At 38.6% G+C, this 23,126-nt stretch overlaps 1 protein-coding gene across 1 annotated transcript in view; it reads left to right on the forward strand.

Annotated features, from left to right (window-relative positions):
* Positions 1-442: 442 nt before the first annotated feature.
* The window catches only part of Rars1 (arginyl-tRNA synthetase 1), a 32,275-nt gene continuing 9,591 nt past the window's right edge, over positions 443-23,126 (forward strand). The window contains exons 1-12 of the mRNA XM_077797764.1: positions 443-514; positions 2,184-2,318; positions 6,221-6,409; positions 7,814-7,922; positions 8,721-8,821; positions 9,274-9,395; positions 10,755-10,875; positions 12,984-13,113; positions 14,528-14,632; positions 17,035-17,213; positions 17,819-17,928; positions 20,286-20,391. Coding sequence (XP_077653890.1) covers positions 470-514; positions 2,184-2,318; positions 6,221-6,409; positions 7,814-7,922; positions 8,721-8,821; positions 9,274-9,395; positions 10,755-10,875; positions 12,984-13,113; positions 14,528-14,632; positions 17,035-17,213; positions 17,819-17,928; positions 20,286-20,391 — 1,452 coding nt within the window. The 5' untranslated portion in view covers positions 443-469. The remainder of the gene's footprint in view (positions 515-2,183; positions 2,319-6,220; positions 6,410-7,813; positions 7,923-8,720; positions 8,822-9,273; positions 9,396-10,754; positions 10,876-12,983; positions 13,114-14,527; positions 14,633-17,034; positions 17,214-17,818; positions 17,929-20,285; positions 20,392-23,126) is intronic.

A 23,126-nucleotide genomic window follows, 5' to 3' on the forward strand; every position in this document is an offset into this window, starting at 1 on the left:
CTTTCTTTACTAACTCTCCACTCTAACATGTAGTTCCCACGAGAGCGAAGTCTTCCTGTTTTCTCTATATCCGCAGAGCCAGGAAGAGCATCAGACACAGTAATATGTACAATAAATGTTCATTGAATGGATGGATGGGTTTATTAATTCTGTGCCCATTTCGTAGAGGAGCAAAATGAGGCCCTTAAGAGACAGAGGGTCTACACAAGTGCCTATGATCAAGACAGCCCAAGCACAGAGCAGCTTGGGTCGGACTCCCCTGGAATCCTCTGCCCTAGCCCCCAAATGCCTGGCCAGCCCCCCACGCTGTCATCTGCTCGCAATATCGCCTGGGTACCGCCAGGGGGCAGCAGAGATGGCGGCCCTAGAACAACTCAAGCCCTGGGGACCAGGGGAGGGGTTTCCGCTTCCGGGCGCCGCTAGCTATTTCCGCTTCCGGCCACTTGGCTTGAAAGGCGCTGACGGTAGGATGGACGCTCTAGTGGCTCGGTGCTCGGCGCGGCTGCTGCAGCAGGTCTGTAAACTTGGGACCTCGGAGGGGAGGAAGCAGGCCCCGACTCCTGCCGGAGTGGCGCTGGTGGTGCGGCAGCGAGGCGGGGTCTCGGGTGTCTGACGCAGGAGTCCAACTCCCGAATCCCTGGCCTGCAATGCCAAGGCACATGCTTTCCCCGGTGACTGTTTTCTGTGGAAGAAGGAAGGGGTGGGAGAGGCGAAGACCTATCATTCCAAGGCTTGTGTGACCGTGACATTCTGAGACGTGGCCGGCCTTGCACTCCCTCCACCCCACGCACCTGTGCCGCCTTAGGGCACGCGCGGGGCGGGGCAGGCCGGCTGCATCCGGCTGTGCGACTCTGCCTGGGTCCTCTAACAAGCAAGAGGATTCCTGAGAGGGTCCATACGTGGTTCATATTAATAAGCTGGAGTTTGCTTTCTGCCTTCAGCATTCGTAGGGGGAAAAAAAAAGTCACAAGTTATAAAAGCGAAAGTAGGTCCTGCTTTATTAGCTTTTATGTCCAGGTAGGAAGAGGCGATAAGAGAATCGTTACCCGTTCTCTCCTATTACAGGAACTGCTTTGTGCTGATTCAGCAATCACAGAGTACAGGTTGGTCAGGGAAATGGATAAGCTCCTTGATGTTCTGAGCCATATGTTTATTGCTTTGGGGACATAGGGCTGCTTCACTGGTTTGTGATAAGATTCATAAAGATAATTTCTTAGAAGAGCCCAGCACCTGGAACAGTGCCGAATTCATTTATGCCGAATTTTTTTTGGAGGGGGGGTGTAGCTTTCCTTGGTATCTCTTCTGAAATTCCAGGTGAGAACTCTTCCTCTGGATTTTGCAGTTAACTTAGAAGTTTTTTTCATTCTGAATTTTGCTTTAGTTTTTGGAGTTAATGTACAAAGTTAATGTACAAAGCCTGGCCTAGGACTCAAGTCACTGGAAATACAAGCAAAAATGGGAAAATTACTTAGTCCCGAAAAGGATAAAAGGTGACACATGAGCTATTGCGAATTTGACCGAAGGTGTCTTGCAGTGCTTGGAATCAAATGATACCAGGAAAGTGCACCAGATACCCAGTTGAGGGCAGGGTGGCCGCAGGGCAGGTGTTTGGGTTTAAGAGTATCAAGTCATAAAACTTAGAAACAGAGGCAGGTGGATCAGCCAGAAAGTTAGCTAATACTCTAACAGGGTGGTTTGTTGAGATGAAGGAACTAGGGATGGGGCTTATTCCATTCTTTCCTTTTGAGGTACTGGGATTGAACCAAGGGTCTCATGCACACTTAGACAAGAACTCTACTACTGAGCTGCATCCACAGCCCTTATTTTTCATTTTGAGCCAGGGTCTTGTCTTGCTAAATTTCCCAGACTGGCCTTGAACTTGTGTTCTTCCTGCCTGAGTGTCCTGAATAGGTAGGATTACAGGTGTGACTCCTCTTATACCATTATATTCTTGAGTATTCCTGGTTCTCCTAAAGTACACACTTAGTTTTATCTTATCAAGGATAATATGCAGGAGTTTCAGAGAAGGGAAAATCACAATTTGTCAAAGAGAAAATCCATTCTCATCATCTCTGCCTTGTCTTGTGTAGAAGGGAAATGAGGAAGTAAGTTTATGGTCCAATTTACTAGATTGTGGAAACCATCCATCAAACTGGACTGAAAAATTACCCTTCCTTTTATAGGAAAAGGAGATTAAGTCTCTAACTGCTGAAATTGACCTGTTGAAAAACTCTGGCTATTTAGAAGCTTCTCCAAATTTGGAACAGTTGAGAGAAGAAAATTTAAAGTTGAAGTATCGACTGAATATTCTTCGAAAGGTGAGTACTCTGGGTGTTTTGTTGTTTTGTGTGTGTGTGTGTGTTTAAGATTTTTATTACTGAAGATTCTGTAAGTGTACCCTGTGGAAATCAGATAAGGGAAAATAGAAATCTTGTGCTTTTCCCTGCATTAGCCAAGCTAGAACTTGGTGCTTATAATGAAGAAGTTGATATGGTCATACCCTTCTAGGACCCTTCAGAATGTTTCACCATACAAATGTTTAGGTAGCTTAAAGATTTAAGTATGGTTGAGATGTTTCTTTCAACAGCTTATGACTGTGCGGTTTTTGTTTGTTTGCTTTTAATAAAAACATGTTTGGTTTTGAAGTCTCTGCCACTATCATAAAGGAGATATTTTAAAATATACCCACATACCTTCTCTACCCCGAGTTGGTTTTTTACAATTTAATTTTTATATGTTTTCAACATGATTTGGGTGTTTTCCCACTTAATATCTCAAATTTTTTTTTCCATGAATCTTGTGTTCTGTTTGTTTAATGGCCTCCTAACCTAACAATGATTATCAGTTTTTTAAGGGAAGAAAAAAAAAAAGCTTGTTTCAAGTTTTTGGCCTGCTTTCCAGGTTTCCTGATGACACATCCTAGAGTATGGAGTATGACCTCATTCTGTAATTGTTTTCCTATATGTGGGTATTGGTTTCAGACCAGCTGCATGAGCTTTACATCTTTTTTTTTCCCCCGAAGAGGATTGTGCCTACTCACTTTATACTCTGCCTGCCCAATTCCTGTGGTCTTTTATTGCTGTGCTTGAAAGAGCTTTGTCCTTGAATCTTCTCAAATCACATATTACTTTTTCATGGAATCCTCTCCTACAAAAAATTCTTTCTGTGTTTATCTGTTCTGTGTTTATTTACACTGAATTCTCTTATATTTTTAATCAAATATTGTGTGCTAAAGTAAAGGAAAATATTCAAAAGGCAGTCTGTATTCTAATGCACATCTCTAACAAATTAGCACTGATGTGCAGATGGGAGAATGCTTGCAGTGGTTCACATCAGCTAAACAAGGTACACAACACAACTGGAAAGAGCAAGCCACAGAGGAATACAGTGCTCTGTGTGATAACCATTCACCCTGCCTGATTCACTTGGCCACATGCTGTACCTTGAAGCATTTATGGGATGGATGGGAGGCACTTTATCCTTGTTATCTCATTAACTTAGCACTAGCCTTGGTTTTCCTCATGCCTGCTTCCATTGAGCTGTCAGTATCATTTTTTAAGATAAAGTCTTATATGTAGTATTTATTTACTAGTTATTATGGGTATCTTTCCCACTGACTAGTTTAAGATTGTTATGATAGTGCTATTGATGGATCACACAGATTTTGAGTAATCTGCTTTTAATCTTAATTTCCTCAAAAATTCTTATTTTAGGATGTAATTTTTACATAATATGAAGTTTTTCAGAATGCTCATTTCAAGTTATAAGAAATGTTCCTAGCATGTGATATTTGTTATGTTCATTGAGTTTACCATTTTGAAGGAGAAAAAAATTTGGACATGTGAAACAAAGTGTTACATTTATTTTAATCAGATATTTTTATGGTTGCTGAAATCAGTAGTTATTATGTATGTTTTATATATGTACACACCTTTAGAATATGCATGTATACCAATACCCCTATCTTTTAAAGTATTTACATTTATTATAGTAGATTTGGGGTCTTAAGAGCATAACTAAATAACTTAGTGGTTTCCATAGGAAATCTTTAGATTGTGAAAAGCATGTCTTTCTTTTTTTTAAAGATCTTTCATAGTGGGTAGTTAACTATTGATCAACCAAAATTTCAAAATCAGATCTTTTTGTGAATTTAAAAATATTTTGCCAGGCGTAGTGATGCATGCCTGTAATCCCAGAGGCTTGGGAAGCTAAGTAGGAGGATCCCAAGTTCAAAGCCAGGCTCAGCAATGGCAAGGTGCTTTGCAACCTAGTGAGACCCTGTCTCTAAATAAACCCAAAATAGGACTGGGAGTGTTCAGTGGTTGAGTGCCCCTGAGTTCAATCCCTGGTGTGTGTGTGTGTGTGTGTGTGTGTGTGTGTGTAATTTCTTCTTAGAAATTAGAGAGAGGGTGATGAGAATATGTAGAACTCACACTCTTCCATTCCAGTACTCCATTTGAATCTTGGCTTTGCAGTTTATTCTTATCTTTGACAAATTATTTACTATTACTATGATAATAGTAAACTCATTGTTGTTATATAGATGGAGTAAGATAACAAAGCACTTAGCTCAGATTTTTATATAAAAGCTTATAGTCTGTTGTTACCATTACTCTTTCACACTTTGTGCATGGGTGTATGTGTGTGAAAGAGAGAGGTGCAATGTATAATATTAGGGATTGAATTCACAGCCTCTCTTCTAGGGAAGTGTTCTACATCCCCAGCCCTTTTATTTTTATTGAGAAAGGTCTGACTAAATTATATAGAGTAGCCTTGAACTTGAACTTGTGATCCTCCTGCTTTAGCTTCCTGAGTAATTGGGATTACAGTCTTGCCCTGACCTCTGTAGATAATTTGATTAACATAAGTGTTTCCATTTGTATTTTATGTGTTCATTCACATGTGTGGGAGGCAGGTGCTGGAGATTGAACACAGGGCCTTGCATAAACATGGTGGGCAAACAAGTAAGGTTTGTATTTGTGAGGTCCATCCCCATTGCCTTTTTTTTTTTTTTGCTATGTGATCACACTATGTTGCCCAAGCTGGCATTGAACTCCAGGACTCCATCCTTCTGCTTCAGCCCCATTAGTAGATGGGACTATGGGCACATACCACTATGCCAGGTTATTCACTATTTTTTCCCTCAGTACTGAGGATTGAACCCAGGAGAACTCCAATGCTAAGCTACATCCCCAACCCTTTTTATTTTATTTTGTTTTGAGAAAGGGTCTCACTAAATTGTCCAGGCCTCGAACTCACAATCCTCCTGCCTGCATCCCAAGGTGCTGGGTTTACAAGTATGCACTACCACACCCAGCTTGCATTTTTTTTTTTTTTTGATAACCTCTTATATGTCAGGTCCTAGCATTGCTAGGATAGAGCCATAAATTAGACACCTGCATCCAGGAGTATAATGGTGGAAATGGATAATTTTGTGAAGGTCTAAGTGCAATGATAGAGGTAATTATGTGCTATCTTAAATAGGAGGTAAAGATAGAGCCAACATGGGTATTATTTATAGTAAGACAAAACTGCCTGTTTTTTTTTTTTTTTTTTAAAGAGAGAGTGAGAGGGGGGGAGAGAGAATTTTAATACTTTTATTTTTTTATTTATTGGTGAACACAACATCTTTGTGGTGCTGAGGATCGAACCCGGGCCGCGTGCATGCCAGGCAAGCGCGCTACCACTTGAGCCATATCCCCAGCCCAAAACTGCCTGTTTTTGTGGAATTTTATGAAATTTTTTTCCCTTTTATGCCTTGAAGAAATCAGCATTTTGATGGAAATAATATATTTTGCGTGTGTAGTTTTTGTCCAGTGAGTTTCACTTCCAGTGTTTGTGAAGTGATTCAGCACTGGCTTTAATACTTCTATTTACTCAGAGCTTTGGAGATGCTGAGATTCAGCCCTTTTTGCCTCCCAGTTTCTTTTTTCAGGGGAAGAAGAGGTCATGCTAGAGATTGAACCAAGGCCTTGCACATGTTAGGCAGTTGCTATACCACTGAGCTATGCCCCCATCCCCAGGTCCTTCCCAGTTTCTGATAAAACAAATGTAAAAACTAAGGTCTCATGTCTAAGCATGTCTTGGGTGTCCTGGGATGGGCTTGTCCTACTCCATGTCTCAGCAGATCTCATGTAGGAGACATATGAAAGTTCCTGACAGTATTTGGGGAAATTGTATGATGATATTTTGTTGATACATTTCCATTCTTTTCCTGCAGAGTCTTCAGGCAGAGAGGAACAAACCAACTAAAAATATGATTAACATCAATAGCCACCTACAAGAAGTCTTTGGTTGTGCCATTAAGGCCGCATATCCAGACCTGGAAAATCCTCCTCTGATAGTAACACCAAGTCAGCAGCCCAAGTTTGGGGACTATCAGTGTAATAGTGCCATGGGCATTTCTCAGGTGATGTGTTATTATGACTCACTCTGGGTAATTTGATTCTTTTAGGTATGGTCATCATTACCATTTATGTTGTATCCATAATGAAAAAGACACTTCCCACATTAAAAGTTTGAAAAACTTGAGCTGGGCATGGCGGCACACACCTATAATCCCATCGGCCCTGAGGCTAACCCGGGAGGATCACAAGTTCGTGGCTGGCCTCAGCAACTTAGTGAGGACCTTTGTCAAATTTTAAAAAGGCTGGGAATGTGGCTCAGAGTTAAACACTCCTGGGTTCAATCCCTAATTCCAAAAGAAAAGTTGAACATATTCCTAATGTTCTTTAAAAAAATTAAAAGCACAAATTTGAATTTTCAGTTTTATTTTTTTATTGTCATTATTAAGGAGCAGTGTTTGGTACTGTTTTGCTCTGGTTTTTCCTGTTATATCCAGGATTGCTGAGTATATTTAATGACTGTTTGAAAGTAATTAATAAAGTTAGCCAATTGCTGGTGCCTAGCATGGTGGTGCAGGCCTATAATCTCAGTGACTTGGCAGACTGAGGCAGGAGGAATTACAAGCTCAACTCCAGCCTCAGCATCTTAGCAAGACCCTCAACAACGTAGTGAGGCCCTGTCTCAAAATGAAAAGGATTGGGATGTAACTCGGTGGTAAATTGCCCTTGGGTTTGATCTCAACTACCAAAAGAAAGAAAGACAATTAATACCTAGCATTCCATCAAATATTTGGCACAGTGGTGGTATCTTTGACTTAGGCTTATGTGTTATATTTTTAAACAGAATTCCCCCTCCTTTGATTTTGTAGTACTAGGGATTGAACCCAAGAGTTCTATACCTCTGAACTGCATCCACAGCCCTTTTTAAAATTTTGAGACAAGGTCTAAGTTGTCCCAACTGGTCTTGAACTTGGAATTTTCCTGCCACAGTCTCCTGAGTGGGATTATAGGCATGACCTAGTTTCCTATTTTGAATAATTATATTACCTAATGTGTCTCTGGTTTATTACACCAGGCTTGTTGTAACTTTCCGCTTTCCATATTTGTTGTTGTTGTTGAATATGAAACGCTTACTCTAACAAGTCCACACCTTTTTCTGAGAGTGCTATTTATTACTCAAGTCTGAATATTGCACACTTTTGTGACTTGACCATCAGAAATATAAATGTGCTAGCATCAGGCTTCATAACTATAGACTTATACACACATATGTGGACCTTTTTAAGGAAGATATAACTTATTTTGAAGTGGAGATCATGTGGTTTTGCTGCTCTTCTATTCTCTTGGCATTATTGATACTTTCTGCATGTGATGAGTCTTTTTGCAAAGTACATCTCATGTTTTGTCTCTTATGCATTTCCAAGTAATTTGCTAAAACCTGTTGTGTAACTTTTTATATTGTATTATAGATGCTCAAAACCAAGGAACAGAAAGTTAATCCAAGAGAAATTGCCGAAAACATTACTAAACACCTGCCGAACAATGAATGTATTGAAAAAGTTGAAATTGCTGGTCCTGGTATGATACAAATTTATCCTTGTAATAATTGTATTGATGATAAATTCTTTCTGAAATTGGGGGGCGGGGAAAGAGCGAGAGAGGGAAAACAGTTAAAGTTTACACATTGAGGCTGGGCATGCTCTCTGGTCCAGAGAGCACTTAGTTAGCATTTGGGAGGCCCTAAGTTCAGTCCCAGCACCACCTGGAAAAAAAAGGAACACTTATACACTGAACAAGATGGGAAAGCACCTTGGTTGCAAGTTAAGATGCTGAAGTTTTTGTCTAGACTTCACTACTAACTGCCTAATCTTGGGTGAGTTAGTTTTTTTCTCTCTGTGGTTCAGTTTTTATCGGCAGTAAGAGAATAGACAATGGCAATAGATTCTCTTTTCTAGGCTGGGGTTGTGGCTCAGCAGTCGTGTGTTTGCCTAGCACATGCAAGGCCCTGGGTTCAATCCTTAGCACCACATACAAATAAATAAAATGTATTTGTCCAACTACAACTAAAAATAAAATATCAAAAAAAAATCCTCTTTTCTGTCAAGAGATGAACAGATTATCTGCTGAAGGTGGAAAGGTCCTGAATTAAGTAGGAAGCTCTCAGGAGAGGGTGAAGGTTTGAAATAGATACTGAGACTAGAAATCACAAGAGGGCTTTAGTGAAAATATTAGGTGATATTGGAATCCTGAAATGTTTTACCAAAGCCTGATGAACTTTCTGAAGGCAACATAAGTGAAATTGGGAAAAATTCTTGGGAGTGACCAGTCATTCAAGATGGGAGACTATCTGAAATTTTTTCTTCCACTGTTTATTAGGTTTTATTAATGTCCATCTAAGAAAGGATTTTGTATCAGAACAGTTGACCAATCTTCTGGTGAATGGAGTTCAGCTACCTCCCCTTGAAGAGAGAAAAAAGGTATATGTACAGTCTTCTGTTGATGTAATAATCTTAGAAGTTCATGAAGAGTGCTATAACTAGGAATGACTTTCATTTTTTTATTGACACTTAATCATTAATATTTGATTACAAATGTTATTGTTTCTAATGGAATGTACTTGCTCTTATTTAATGTAATTGTGAAGTAGTATTTCTAATTAGCCTTAAGTTTTTTGAACTTCTCTTTTTTAAACTTCATAAGCTTTTAAAGTAGCTACCTGATACAAATGCAGGCAATACTAAAATAGTAATTTATATAAATAAATTCTGATTCTTTTTCAGTTAAAACTATATAAGTAGATTCAACAGAAAGTCTAGCATAGTTGAATCATAACCCAGACTGATGTTTAGGTCTGAGTTTATTATTAAATGTTAGTCTGTTAACAGAATAAAATGCTTATACTCCTTTTTTTTTTTCTCATACATCTCAGGTTATAGTTGACTTTTCCTCTCCCAATATAGCTAAAGAAATGCATGTAGGCCACCTTAGGTCAACTATCATAGGAGAGAGTACGAGCCGCCTCTTTGAATTTGCAGGCTATGATGTGTTAAGGTATGTGTTTTTGCCTGTGGAATTCCAAATTTTCTTCTCCCCTGGGCGCCCGCCCCGCCCCCCCTCTTCCCACCAAGTGTTGGGGATTGAACCAAGATCCTCACACTTGATAGGCAAAGTAAGTGTCCTACCACTGAGCTATATCCCCAGCTCTGGAAATTTCTATAGAAAATGATACATCATAGTTGAGAAAACAATCCTTTGATTAAATTAATGTTTCTAAAGCTTAATTCTGCTTTACAATCACCAATTAAGCTTTTTAATGTATCCTGGACATCTCCTTTGAACTGTTTTTGTTACAATTTTTAAGACTCCGGGTTAAACTAGGATGAACCTCCTCCATGCACTCATTCTGCAGATATTTCTATTTTTGGTATGTGGGTTTGAACTGGGGACACTCGACCACTGAGCCACATCCCTAGCCCTGTTTTGTATTTTATTTAGAGACAATGTCTCACCGAGTTGCTTAGTGCCTCGCTTTTGCTGAGGCTGGCTTTGAACTTGGAATCCTCCTGCCTCAGCCTCCTAAGCTGTTGGGGAGCTGAGGTTGGCTTGCAGATATTTAAGTACAGTGGGAAGCCATTGGAGAACAACCAGAGTTTAATTAGATTACTCTGGGCTGGGTGCCGTGGCACACACCTGTAATCCCAGCAGCTCAGGAGGCTGAGGCAGGAAGATTGCAAGTTCAAAGCCAGCCTCAGCAACAGCAAGGTGCTAGGGCAACTCAATGAGACTTGTCTCTAAATAAAATACAAAATAGGGCTGGGAATGTGGCTCAGTGGTCAAGTGCACCCAAGTTGAATGCCCGGTGCTCCCTGCCCCCCCCACACACACACACACAAAAAGATTACTCTGGCTACCATGAGGCAAATAAGGGAAACCAATGATAAATGAGTATCTCATTATCCTAATCATCTACTTGAGTAGATCTGATGGTTTGGGATTAGATAAAGACAGTAAAGAATTTTGTCCATTGTTATTTAGGAACCATTGGTCTAACTTACATTAAACAATTCATTGAAAGTTAAAATTTTTATAATACTGTGAGAATAACAGACATTGATTCAACTATGATTGTCCTAATTCACTAAACAGATTGCAGTCCACTGATAAGAATTCTGCAAATCTTGGTGACCTGCTATCTTCAGCTTGTGACTAGGTTTACAAAGTTAAAAGTAACCAACAAAGGCTTTGCTTTTGATGTTTGCAGTCCACTTGAGGAAGTAATCAAGTCAATAGTTATTACTACATGTCATGTGCTACCTCTTAAATGTTTTCGTTTCTCATGGAATGTACTTGTTCTTATTTAAACATCTTTGTCATTTTGTAAATTATTTTATATTTTCTGATTGGTATTAGGTTAAACCATGTAGGAGATTGGGGGACCCAGTTTGGCATGCTCATTGCTCACCTGCAGGATAAATTTCCAGATTATCTGACAGTCTCACCTCCTATTGGGGATCTTCAGGCTTTTTATAAGGTTTGATACCATTTATCTGATATATTTGTATCTGTCACTTGTCATAATTATCCATTTTCCTTGGGAAGTTCGAAATAATATTTGAAATGACTGGAGCTTAATGGGGTTAAAAGTCATGGTTTCACCCATACAGAAGTGACCCTCTTGAACTCAAATTACTTAACATGTAAACATGCAAGAAACATAAACATGTAAAGTACTTAACAGACATGTGTACATACGCTGGCCCAGCCATAACAGTATTTACAGATGAAAATGAAAGCTGCTTGACTGAGTTCACCTACTTGAAAAACTTGATTCCTGGATCCTTTGTTCTGTTTTTGTAGTTTTTGGGACTGAACACAGGGGCACTATATCACTGAGCTACATGCCTATCTGGATTTTAATTTTTTTTTTTTTAATTTTGAGTCTTGTTCAGATGCCCAGTCTTATGGAAAATTTAAATCCTGCTGCCTCAACCTGTTAAATAGCCAAGATCATAGGCATCCACACCCATGCCAGCCACTGCACTTTGTTTTTGTAAAAATTGTACAGTGCCGCAGGATCCATTGCATTTGGTTCTGTGCATAGAAAAAAGCTGTTCACCCCTTAACACATCTTTGTTCTTTGGTGTTGTTAAAAACTAAATTATAGCACATTATCTGTTAAGTGAATATGTTCATTTGGTTTTTTTGCAATACTGGGGATTGAGCTCACCATCACTCTACTGTTAAGCTATGTCCCCAGCCTCCAACCACCCCCTGCGTTTTTTTGTAAGACAGGTTTTCTCTGAGTTGAATTCGGACTCAAATTTGGCATCCTTTTGCCTCAGACTCCCAAATATATGGAATTATAAGCACACGCCACCAAGCTGTGCAGGGGGCTGTTAATGAAAGTCCATTTTAAATGTTTAAAACATTTTGAGGGGCTGGAGTTGTGGCTCAGTGGTAGAGCACTTGCCTACTATGTGTAAGACACTGGGTTCAATTCTCAGCACTGCATATAAATAAATGAATAAAATAAAGGCCTACCAACATCTAAAAAATATATTGAGCATTTTAAAAATACTAAGTATATATGAAAGCTTTTAGAAGACATACTTACACATCATCCATAATTTTAAAAGACCCACAGTGGTCACCTTTCTTTGATTTCCTTGACTAATTCATACACATTTATATCATTTATCATATTTTTGTGCTTATTTTACATTGTACATTTTTGTATATTGCTTTGACATAACTACACATTACTTTGTTGGATTGGTGTAACAAACTTTATGGTATTGCCCTAAAGTCCCAAAAATAAGATTGCTTTGTTGAAAAGTAAATGTTTGTAGAGTTCATTTCTTTTGGTATTTTTTTAATGAAAATAAGCAAAATGTTTATTGATATGAAACTGCTACAATAAAATTATTTGGGGTTCTCATTTTTTAATATAATGAGGCAGACCTATTAATACAAGAAATTATTTGTAATCCATTGCTAAAATTTATAAACTGCAGTAAGGAAAAGTGACTTTCAGTGTTTCTTGAAACATAGGTATAGATTAGCAAAAAAAAAAAAAAAAAAAATCTGGAATTATACACCAAAATAGTGTGAGATTGATTTTTGTCCTTCCCCTTCAGTAAACTTGTATTGGCTTCCAAAATGAAACAATGAAAACAATTTTCTTTTTAATTGATAAAAATCACCATATCCAAGGTGGAGATTAAGGCACAGAAAATTCAGTCCTATGGGTTCACTACCTCTTTGAACACAAAAGTATTGAACCTCTTTGAACACAAAAGGCTTTTGTGGATTGGGAAAGTAGAACAAAAACTATAGTGATAGTTATATGTATTTTCAAGAAAATATTGAAAGAATATAGCTGCTTGTCATTTTAATCTGTAAGAGTATTCTTTTTCCTTTGGACAGAGCTGGGGTCTTTCCATAGGGCCCCATGCATGCTAGTACTTTACCACAGAGCTATTGCCCTAGTGCCTGTGATAATGTAATCGACTTTTGGTAGAACATTTGTTCCATTGTTCTAAATCTTCACTTTTTCATGGTGTGTTTAGAAAAGCATAATTTTTTTATCTAGAAATACAGGATTGGATTCTTATACACCATGCTTTTATTAAAAAACAGGAGTCTAAGAAGAGGTTCGATACTGAGGAGGAATTTAAGAAGCGAGCATACCAATGTGTTGTTCTTCTCCAGAGTAAAAATCCAGATATTATAAAAGCTTGGAAGCTTATATGTGATGTGTCCCGTGAAGGTGAGTCTCTGAGCTTCATTCCTTCATCCTCAAGTACTATGATATAGTTTCTTTCAGTCTTTATTCAAATGGCTTCTTTTTCTGTGTTTTTCCTTACTGTTCTAGGCATTGAACCCAGGGGTACTATACCACTGAGCTGCATTCCCAGCCCTTTTTATTTTGAGACAGGGTCTCAGTTGCTGAGACTAGCCATGAACTTGAGATCCTTCTCTGTTGCTGGGATTCAGGTGTATACCACCATGCCTGGCCTCCCTATGGATCTTGAATGACACTTCATAAATTTTTGAGAATGAGCTAATAGATATTTTCTTAAATATGTTTCTGAAGTAACTAAGAAGACAGGCAGATGCAAACATTAGAATATAAAACTCAACAAGGGATATTATTCAATAAGAGAGTACTTACCTAGCATGAATAGTGCCCTATTTTGATCCCAGAACCACCAAAAAGAAAGAATGTTATGCCAGAGCTGTATAACACTGTGGAGTGGATTTATCCAGAATTGTGTAGGCCCAAAATGTAGAGTGTTTCACCAGTGTTTCCATGGTCTCCACTCATTTATAGTTGTAAGACAATTTCAAGTTTTCACACTTGACAGTAATTTTAAAGATTGCTAAAATAGTAAATGGATAAAATAGTCCATAGTCTCTAAGAAGGCTAATGACTGCTTAGAGGCACTGGGTAATAAAATGTTTTATGATGCTACAGTAGGTAATCCTGTGTCACTGACACATGGGTATCAGACATGTGATACAGATTTAAAAAGAATTATAAGAAAATTCAGTAAATGTTTGCTGAGTAGAAAAACATTTTATTTACATTTTTTAAAGAATAAATTTTTAGGGTCAGGTGTGGTGGCCCATACCTGTAATCACAGCTACTGAGAATGCTGAGGCCATAGAAGTTACAGGTTCAGGGCCAGCCTGGGCAACTTGGCAAGACCACATCAAAATTAAAAATTAAAAGAACTGGGGGTGTAGTTCAGTGGTAAGGGCCCCTGGTTTAGTCCCCAGTACCACACACCAAAAAGAAAATGAATTTTTGAAATGATATATTTGATTGATGTTGATGATCTGTTGTGGGCGGCAGGAAGGCTAGTGCTACAGATTGTACCTCACATTGCTAAACATTTGATTTGCCAATGAGCTGCAACCCTAGTCCTAGCATTTTAACAATTGTCTTACCCATGTGTGTCATACATTTAGTTTTCTTTTTTTTTTTTTTTTTTTTATTGGCAAAAGGGGATTTATTGGGGATCCATACCAGCGCGCTGGGGCTCCGTGCTTACTCAAGAAGGGAGAGCAGCCCAGAGCCTAGTTTTCTTGTTTACGTATGTGTCAAATAATTTTATCGTGTTGTAAGGTGCAAGGTTCCTGTTTTTATTCATTTTCCTTTGTGGCATTTTCTTCCCTAGAATTTAATAAAATCTATGATGCATTGGACATCTCCTTGATAGAGAGAGGAGAATCTTTCTATCAAGATAGGATGAATGCTGTTGTAAAGGAATTTGAAGATAAAGGTAGGCACTATACTTGTGGGGGAAAAAAATTTTTTTTAGCCAAGCAAGGTGGTGCACACACCTGTAATCCCTGCAGGAAGATTATGAGTTCAAAGCCAGCTTCAACAATGGTGAGGCGCTAAGTAACTCAGTGAGACCCTTTCTGTAAATAAAATTCAAAATGGGGATGTGGTTGTTTCCCTGAGTTCAACCCCTGGTACAGGGGAGGGGGCATATTTTTAAAAATTTTTCAAAGATAGTAAATTCTCTCTACTTTTGCCTAATTCCCAAGACCTAGCACTTGTCAGCCAGCTTCAATGATTATGAATGCTGCCTTCCCATACATACTTCTTACATCCTGTTTCAGCTTTCAATTACTTTGGTATGTGTCTCTGAAAGTTTTAGAAGAAGGGACTTTCCTATCACAGCATGAAAGTGAATGATTCCTCCCATCCCAAGCAGCCTCTCCCCTTTTGAGACAGGACGTTGGCTGAGGCTAGCCTCGCCTCCAAGGTAGCTGGAATGAGAAATTAGAGTCGTGTGCCACTAGCATAGCTTCATAATTTCTTAATAGCATTAGAGTTCACATTTCCTAAGATAAATAATTTTTATAATCATTAGTTTGAGTCTGCCCATGATGTTATGTATGTTACATTCTAGAAATTCATGGGTTTCCCCCTTGCCCATTTTTACTTCTTTTACTGTTGAATAAACTGGACCTACCTGTCCTATAGAATTTCTTATGTTGCATAATTCCTGTGTCTATATTTTCTGTGTATTTTTAAGGCAAATGATCTACAACTGAGCAGTATCCCCAGCCCATTTTTATTTTGAGACAGAGTCTTACTAAGTTGCCCAGGCTGGCCTACAACTGGAAATTCTCCTGCGTAAGCCTCCAAATATGAGATTATTTTCCAAAAATTTAGATTCAGTTTTACGTTTGCTTTTTTGCTTCCTGATTTTTTTTTTTTTTTTTTTTTTTTTGCATGAATGAAAACAATTTCTGGTTCACTGTTTTTGTGATACTAATTTAGTGTGATTAGTTATCAGCCTGGTCTATCCCTTAAGTTTCCTATCAGACTTTTCCCTGGTGGTTTTGACTGCTGTTAAATTTTTTTGGTCACCTGGGATTCTTTTTGTATAACTTTTTCACATAATTAAGATAATCAAAAGAAGTGCTTGTTTTTATTAGTTGTGAGAATGTTTATTTCATAAATACAATGAGTTTGACTTATTATTGCAAATGAAGCTTTTACAATATGTAAAAGATACATATTTTTTCAGTCCATTGCCGTAATTGTCCTTTGTAATAGTTAATTTACCCCAGTTAATGGTAGCCCCCCTCATGTTTTTCCTCATGGTAGTCTGATAGTTGATGTGCTCTGGTACAATATTCCAGGCTCATTCACAGATTTCCTGTCCTGGATCTGCAGTCAGCCACATCTCCAAGGAAAGCTCGTTCCTTAAATGGGAAAATGGTAATTATTAATCAGAGCCTGGAACCATTACTTTTAAAATAAGTGTGTTTGGGGTTTGTTTTTGCTACTGCTGGGGATTGAACCCTGGGCCTTGTCCATGTTAGGCAAGTGCTCTACCACTAGCCCTAATGATTTTTATTGATGAGAAAATGGGCACAGAGAAGTTAGGAACTTCCCAAGGTAACATAGCTGAATCAGATTCAAACCTAGGCAGTTTGTCTTCAGAGCCTTTATTTTTTTAATGTGGTGCTGAGGATCGAACCCAGGTCCTGCCCATGCTAGGCGAGCGCTCTACCGCTGAGCCACAATCCCAATGCCTATGTTTTAAACCACTGATTTTACTTTTACTTTCTTAGTTTAGGAAACTAAACCTGGGTAATTATTGCTGCAAAGGTTAAATTTAAGACTTGCATATTTGGCACATAGTGGCACTTAAATATAGGTGATATTATCATCACGTTCTTTCCTATCTCTTCCTAAAACCAAGACTCTTGCATTTTTCATCATGAATACATAATTCATTTTTTCTGCTTCTCATTCCAAAAGCTAAATCCAACTGTTTGATCACATTATAAGATGTCTGTATAGGAATAGCATCTGGCTCTAGCTCGGGAGACTTTCATGCCTTTGGCCTGCACAGCGAGTGAGTTCCAGTTACACATCCTAAGAAGGGCTTGGGAGCCAAGTGTAGAGTGAGTCCAGAAAACTACTCGATCTGACCTGTACTATGACAGCACCCTGCACTCCCAGATAGCCTTGACCTTAGCCATTTTCCAAGGCTTCTAGTAGGTCATGATAAGACAAAAATTTTGTGGTTTTTGCAGCTAAGAAATATTTTCTAAAATATTCATAGACTAGTTAGCTAGTCCTCAAAATGACCAAGATTCCAGTACCTTCAGAGCTCTTTTAGCATTATTAGTGACGTTTGTTTGTTTTTTCCCCTAGGCTTTGTACAAGTGGATGATGGCAGGAAGATTGTGTTTGTCCCAGGGTGCTCCATACCATTAACCATAGTGAAATCCGATGGAGGTTACACCTATGATACGTCTGACCTGGCTGCTATTAAACAAAGACTAGTTGAGGAAAAGGCAGATATGATTATCTATGTGGTAGACAATGGACAAGTAAGTTTGTAGTTTTGTCTGTTTTTACATTGTCGGTCTGGAGGTAGACAATATGGTGAGGTTGTATTTGGGGAATATTTACAGTTGTTCAGTGCTAAGATCGGGAACATCAGTATATTGTAGGAAAAGGAACAGTTTTCCAGGTGTTCTCTAAAAAATGGAAAAGGTGATGTCTTTGAACCTCAGCAGTTGGTCTTAATAGGGATGGGGTTTAAATTAAAATTTAATTGAAGTTACTGTGTGTAAACTTACCTTTAATTCATTTGCTTTTAAAACTTTGTGGAAAGTATGGTAACAGCTTTGCTCTTACTGTTTCTCACATAATGAGTAAAAGAAACACTTTTAATATAACATGCCACAAAACTTGAATGACTTGTGTTTTACACCATCTTCTAGCCTTAATAAGCCCTTTTTAAAAAAATTATTAGAGGGCTGGGGATGTGGCTCAAGCGGTAGCGCGCTCGCCTGGCATGTGTGCGGCTCGGGTTCGATCCTCCAGCACCACATACAAACAAAGATGATGTGTCCGCAAATAACTAAAAAATAAATATTTTTGAAAAATATTAGAAAACTAGCAGGTAACACTCTTTTTCTACTTTTTATAGTCTATGCACTTCCAGACAATATTTGCTGCTGCTCAGATGATTGGTTGGTATGACCCTAAAGTAACTCGAGTGTCCCATGCTGGATTTGGTGTGGTACTTGGGGAAGACAAGTAAGTCTGGGAAACCTGAAGATGGTAATAATATACTGATTCACCAATTTCTCTGGAAGAGGCCCTGGTTGTTAATTTTTGATAACATATTAGGTAATTCAGTTTTTTAGTCTGTACATTATGATAAATTCAGCTGAGCCATTCTGTATATTCTCATCACTGCCAGAGGATAGTCTCAAAGGGGACATATGCATGAAGTCAACTGAAAAGGAAATTCGAGACTTAAATCTGTGGGAACAGAAATCCATAATCTGTTAAGTTCTAAAATCTATAGTGGTACCTTTTCAGAATTCAGAAAAATTATGCAAAAATTCAGTCTAGACATTTTGTAAATGTCTTTTCCTTCACAGTTGCACACTTGGTAAAAGCTTGATTCAGTTGAGGTTTGATTCACTGCTTTTGTTCTTTGGCCATCTCAAAAATGTTATCAAAGCCTACATGTTAATAATGTCTTATCATTTTTTAATTCTTCACATTTGTCTCTTTAAAAAGGTAAATACACTTAGGTATTTTATTTATATGTGATATTCATCAGTCCAAAGGCATAAAACTTTTCATATTTTAAAACTTTAACATTCAGTAGTATTTTAGGATCACTTGCCATTTAAACAGCACTTCTTAAAAACTGATATATTTAATAATGCCTAGATATTAACATCACACAGGTGGTAAAGCTTCTGAAAACCACAAGAGGTGACTGGATTTGGCTGGAGAGTGGTCAAAAGCCCTGATGTGAGCATATGAAAGACAAGTTAGTTTGTCCATAGATATTATTTTGGTAGAGATTTTATAGCAGTCAGTGAATTTGTTGGAAATATTGTATGACATTTTTGTGGAATCAAGACACTGGATCCTAAGGTCCTGAGAGTGCTTAAACTAAGGAATCTTATTTCCTGAACTGTTTTCTGATACATGTGTAGGTGGTATTTATTTATTTATTTCATTTATCATGTATGGCTGAGGTATCCTAAATCAGTTTGTTTCTACTCTCTGCATGATTTAAAAAAAAAGGCTAGGATACTGTAATTTAAATAATAGCTAAATGTAGCTCACTGTATTTTTTTAAAATGCTCAGATTCTGTTTTAATATTTAGGACATAATTTATCTTTTTATCTCCTATTCCTTGGACACCTTTTTATTGAACACCTGCTTCACATGGTATTTCACGTTATGTACAGGAAGATATATATACATGCCAGGGCCCACTGTGGGACTTGAAAATTCTAAAGTGGGTGTTTGTCATCTGTGTTTTTAAAAGCTTTGTTGGTATTCAAATATGCATCCCTCCTTGTCACAAACAAAAATGGAAGACAGGTGAGAGGAGGGAATAACGGATGGGACCAGTTGTTGCAAAGTAGACAAAGTAGGAAGCCTTCCTCAGCATTTTGTTGAACACTTAGGAGATTTGGCAGACTGGGGGTATAACTCAGTGGAGGAGCACTTTTACCCAGCATGTGTGAGGCCCTGGGTTCAATTGCCGGTTGTTGAGGGTGGGAATTGAATAAAGAAAAATATCAATGAAGATGATAAAGGCAAATAGAGCCTTTGTAAATCACGCTGTAAAAATAAGAGGCACTATCACATTTGGTACGCTTTATGTTGTATAGAAAAATATGCTTTTGTATGTTATATTTGAACTTTTTTAAAAAGTACATGATGTCATGCAAACTTCTGTTTAACAGGTAAAGTCCAGTTTTCTCAGTTGCCATTATCATTGCTGGCCGGTACTTACTTGTGCCCCATCCAGGAAGATTCTAATTTCAGTATGTCTGAATGGGGCCCTGGAATCCTTTTGTCATAAAACTCTCAAAAATATAGTTGGGTTGTGACTCAGTGGCACCGCACTTGCTTTACACATGTGAGGCACTGGGTTTGATCCTCACAGCACCACAGCAAAATGAAGATATTGTACCCAAGTATAACTAAAAAGAAATGTTGAAAAAAAGCAGTTGGGTTTGAGAACCACTAAATAAGATCAATTACTATATAGAGAAATGTAAGTAATTCTAGAAGCAAACATGTGTTTGACTAATTTTCCTAAAACGTTAAAACTACCAAGCAAAATGTTGTATTCCAGGAAAATGCATAAATTAAGTCTTTTTACTTTTCCTTTTAGGAACCCGAAGGTAGACCACTGTTAGGGCTAACCCATAGGGTGCTTTGAGCTGGGGGCTGGAGGTGACACACGTACAAACAGTTGTCTTTTGCCACCCTCCCTAATTGCCATGTGGAGTGGGGCACTGTTACCTTAGCATAGAGACTGATTTCAAATAGGCCTCTCAAGCTTTCAGTTTGAATATTTCTAATTAAAAGGTCATTTTCAAATTCATTAAGTTGTGACTTCTAAATTTTTTAGGAAGAAGTTTAAAACACGGTCAGGGGAAACGGTACGCCTCATAGACCTTCTGGAAGAAGGACTCAAACGGTCTATGGACAAATTAAAAGAAAAAGAGAGGGACAAGGTAATCCAAGGCCTTTTTTGTTTAATGTATGTTGTGCGTTATATATAATTTTTTTCCTTTAATACTGGGGATTGAACTCAGCTATATTTCTAGTCCTTTGAATTTTTCAAGACAGGGTCTTGCTAAGTTGCCAAGACTGGTCTTGAACTTGCATCCTCCTGCCTCAGCCTTCTGAATCTCTGGGATTACAGACGTGTGCCACGCTGTCGTTTTTTCCATTTTTGAGGAAAATTACAAGGAGTCAGTCCAACTAGGCCAGGCTTATATTGCTCAGATTTAGTGCATAATGAATTCATGAATTGTACTGAGCATTTGTTGTGAAAGTATTGTTCTTGGCTTTTTCCTTCTTTGTTAATGTGACATCGTAGCTCTGCTGCCTTTTTACTGTTTTAAGTGGTTATACATGATAGAATGCATTTGTGCACTTTGATGTACATAGATGGAGTATAATTCTCATACATATTGTAGAATCACATCAGTGATGCATATACATAAGGTGGTAATGTCTGTTTCAATATACTATCCTTCCTATCCCCATATCTTCTCCCTTCTATTTAAGGTAACTGTTCGTCACCCCCCGTTGTGAGTTAGCATCCACATATCAGAGAAAACATTCAACCTTTGTGTGTGGCTTACTTAGCATGTTCTCCAACTCCATCCATTTACTGGCAATTGCCATTACTCATTCTTTTTTAAACAGAAAATATGGATATACACAAGGGAATATTACTTTCTCCATTCATCTATTGAAGGACATCTAGGTTGGTTCCATAGTTTATAGCATCTCAATTCACATTAGCTAAACATTGACATGGCTGTGTCACTATAGTATGCTGCTTTTGAGTCCTTTGGGTATAGACTGAGGAGTGGGATAGCTGGGTCAAATGGTGGTTCCATTTTGAATTTTCTGAAGAATTTCCATAGTAGTTGCACCAATTTGCAGTCTCCAGCAATGTATGAGTGTGCCTTTTCCCTCACATCCTCACCATTTATTGTTGCTTTCATTTTTTTATTAGTTGTTCAAAACATTACAAAGTTTTTGACATATCAAATTTCATGCATTTGATTCAAGCAGATTATGAACTCCCATTTTTACCCTATATACATAATGCAGATTCACTTCGGTTACACATCCACTTTTTTACCTACTGCCATACTAGTGTATGTTGTATTCTGTTGCCTTTCCTAACCTCTGCTATCCCCCTCCCCCATCTACTGTAATTCATTTTTTTTCCCCCCTTTTCCCCTCACTTCCTCTTATATGTAATTTTGTATAACAATGAGGGTCTCCTTCCTTTACCATGCAATTTCCCTTCTCTCTTTCCCTCCCCCCTCTCATCCCTGATGATACTCTCATTTGAGTTTTTAATTTGGGTTATAGTTTCCTTCATTTCTAAAATTATTGTTTGATTTTTTTATAATCTCCTGATAAAGATGCTTATTTGCTTGTGTATTTCATTTTCAATGAGTTCTTTCAATGTTTGAATTTGCTGTCTCATATCCTAAGATTCCATCTGTCTAAGGTATTCTTTGAGTTCTTTATTTGGCCATTTTTCTGATGCCTCTAGGTCCACCTGTATATTTAGGCTGTCCTGCATTGTTTGTACTCCTTTTCTTCCTTGCTTTTTCATGCTGCTTATGTTACTTCTTGCTCTGTTTGACTGCTAAGTTACTGTTTACTCCTATAAATTTATTTGGTTTTGTGTGTCTCTGGGGTCTCTCTTTTGTGATGGGAGACTATGACTAGAGATGAGTTTTGTTGCACTTTAGTGTAGATTCACTCGTTTCCTAAACTGTGTACGGATTCTGATGGCATATAGAGGTCTGCAGTTTGGTCTTGGGACTTATATTTAGGTCGAATGATGTGATGGTATTGAGGTTGGTATCTCTTGGCAACCTTGGAAGGTTGCTCTACTGACGAGGGATATTAACAGGAGAATGGTCTGGAGTATTGGGGGGAAGTTAAGGTCTTGGTAACACTATATAATGTCCCGGAACATTGACCTATACACATTCAGTAAATTACACATAAATAGCATCGTATTGCTTGGGAGGAAAGGTATTAGAAGGGAAGAAGAATGAGAGTAAACAGATAGAATTTAAGGAAAGGGGAATAAGGAAATGAAAAAAGAAAAAAAAATAGAGAATAAAAAAGTGATTAAAAAAATGCAGTCTTAGAGTTCAGTTAACTTCTCTTCCAGTAGGTGGAGCTGTGCCCACCGGGCCAAGCTTCTCTCAGTGCACGGGAACCAATCACTGTGCAGCGGGTCTGCACTCTGAGTGCCTTGGGCTGTTTCTTGTGTCTAGTCACCTCGCCACTGGCCCTGTTCACAGGTGACACCACAATACTGGCTACACTCCAGGTCTGCTGCTCACAGGAGCCCTATCTTCTTGAACAACTGGGCACACTATCCCTGCTTGCCAGTCCCTCAGCCTCTAAGGTTGTGGAGCTTGGGGCTGAGAGCCCGGGCATATTTTGCTTGCCCTCCGGTAGCCACGCCCCCAGGAGCTGGTGCAAGAGGCCTCAGTCGTCTGCGATGGTGGGAGTGGTAGCCCGGGAGTTCCTGGTCTGAATCCCTGGTCTGACTATCATGCTCACAGGAGAGCTGGGAGGGGCCCTTGAGGTTTCCCCGCTGTGTGGAGGTGGGGGCTAGGGGATTACACACCTGTCACTGCTGGTATCAATGAAGTTATCTCCTCTGCCACTTTCTGATGACGTCAGTTCTCTGCCATGT

This window comes from Urocitellus parryii, chromosome 1, assembly GCF_045843805.1.
Source record: "Urocitellus parryii isolate mUroPar1 chromosome 1, mUroPar1.hap1, whole genome shotgun sequence".
NCBI classification, from domain to species: Eukaryota; Metazoa; Chordata; class Mammalia; order Rodentia; family Sciuridae; genus Urocitellus; species Urocitellus parryii.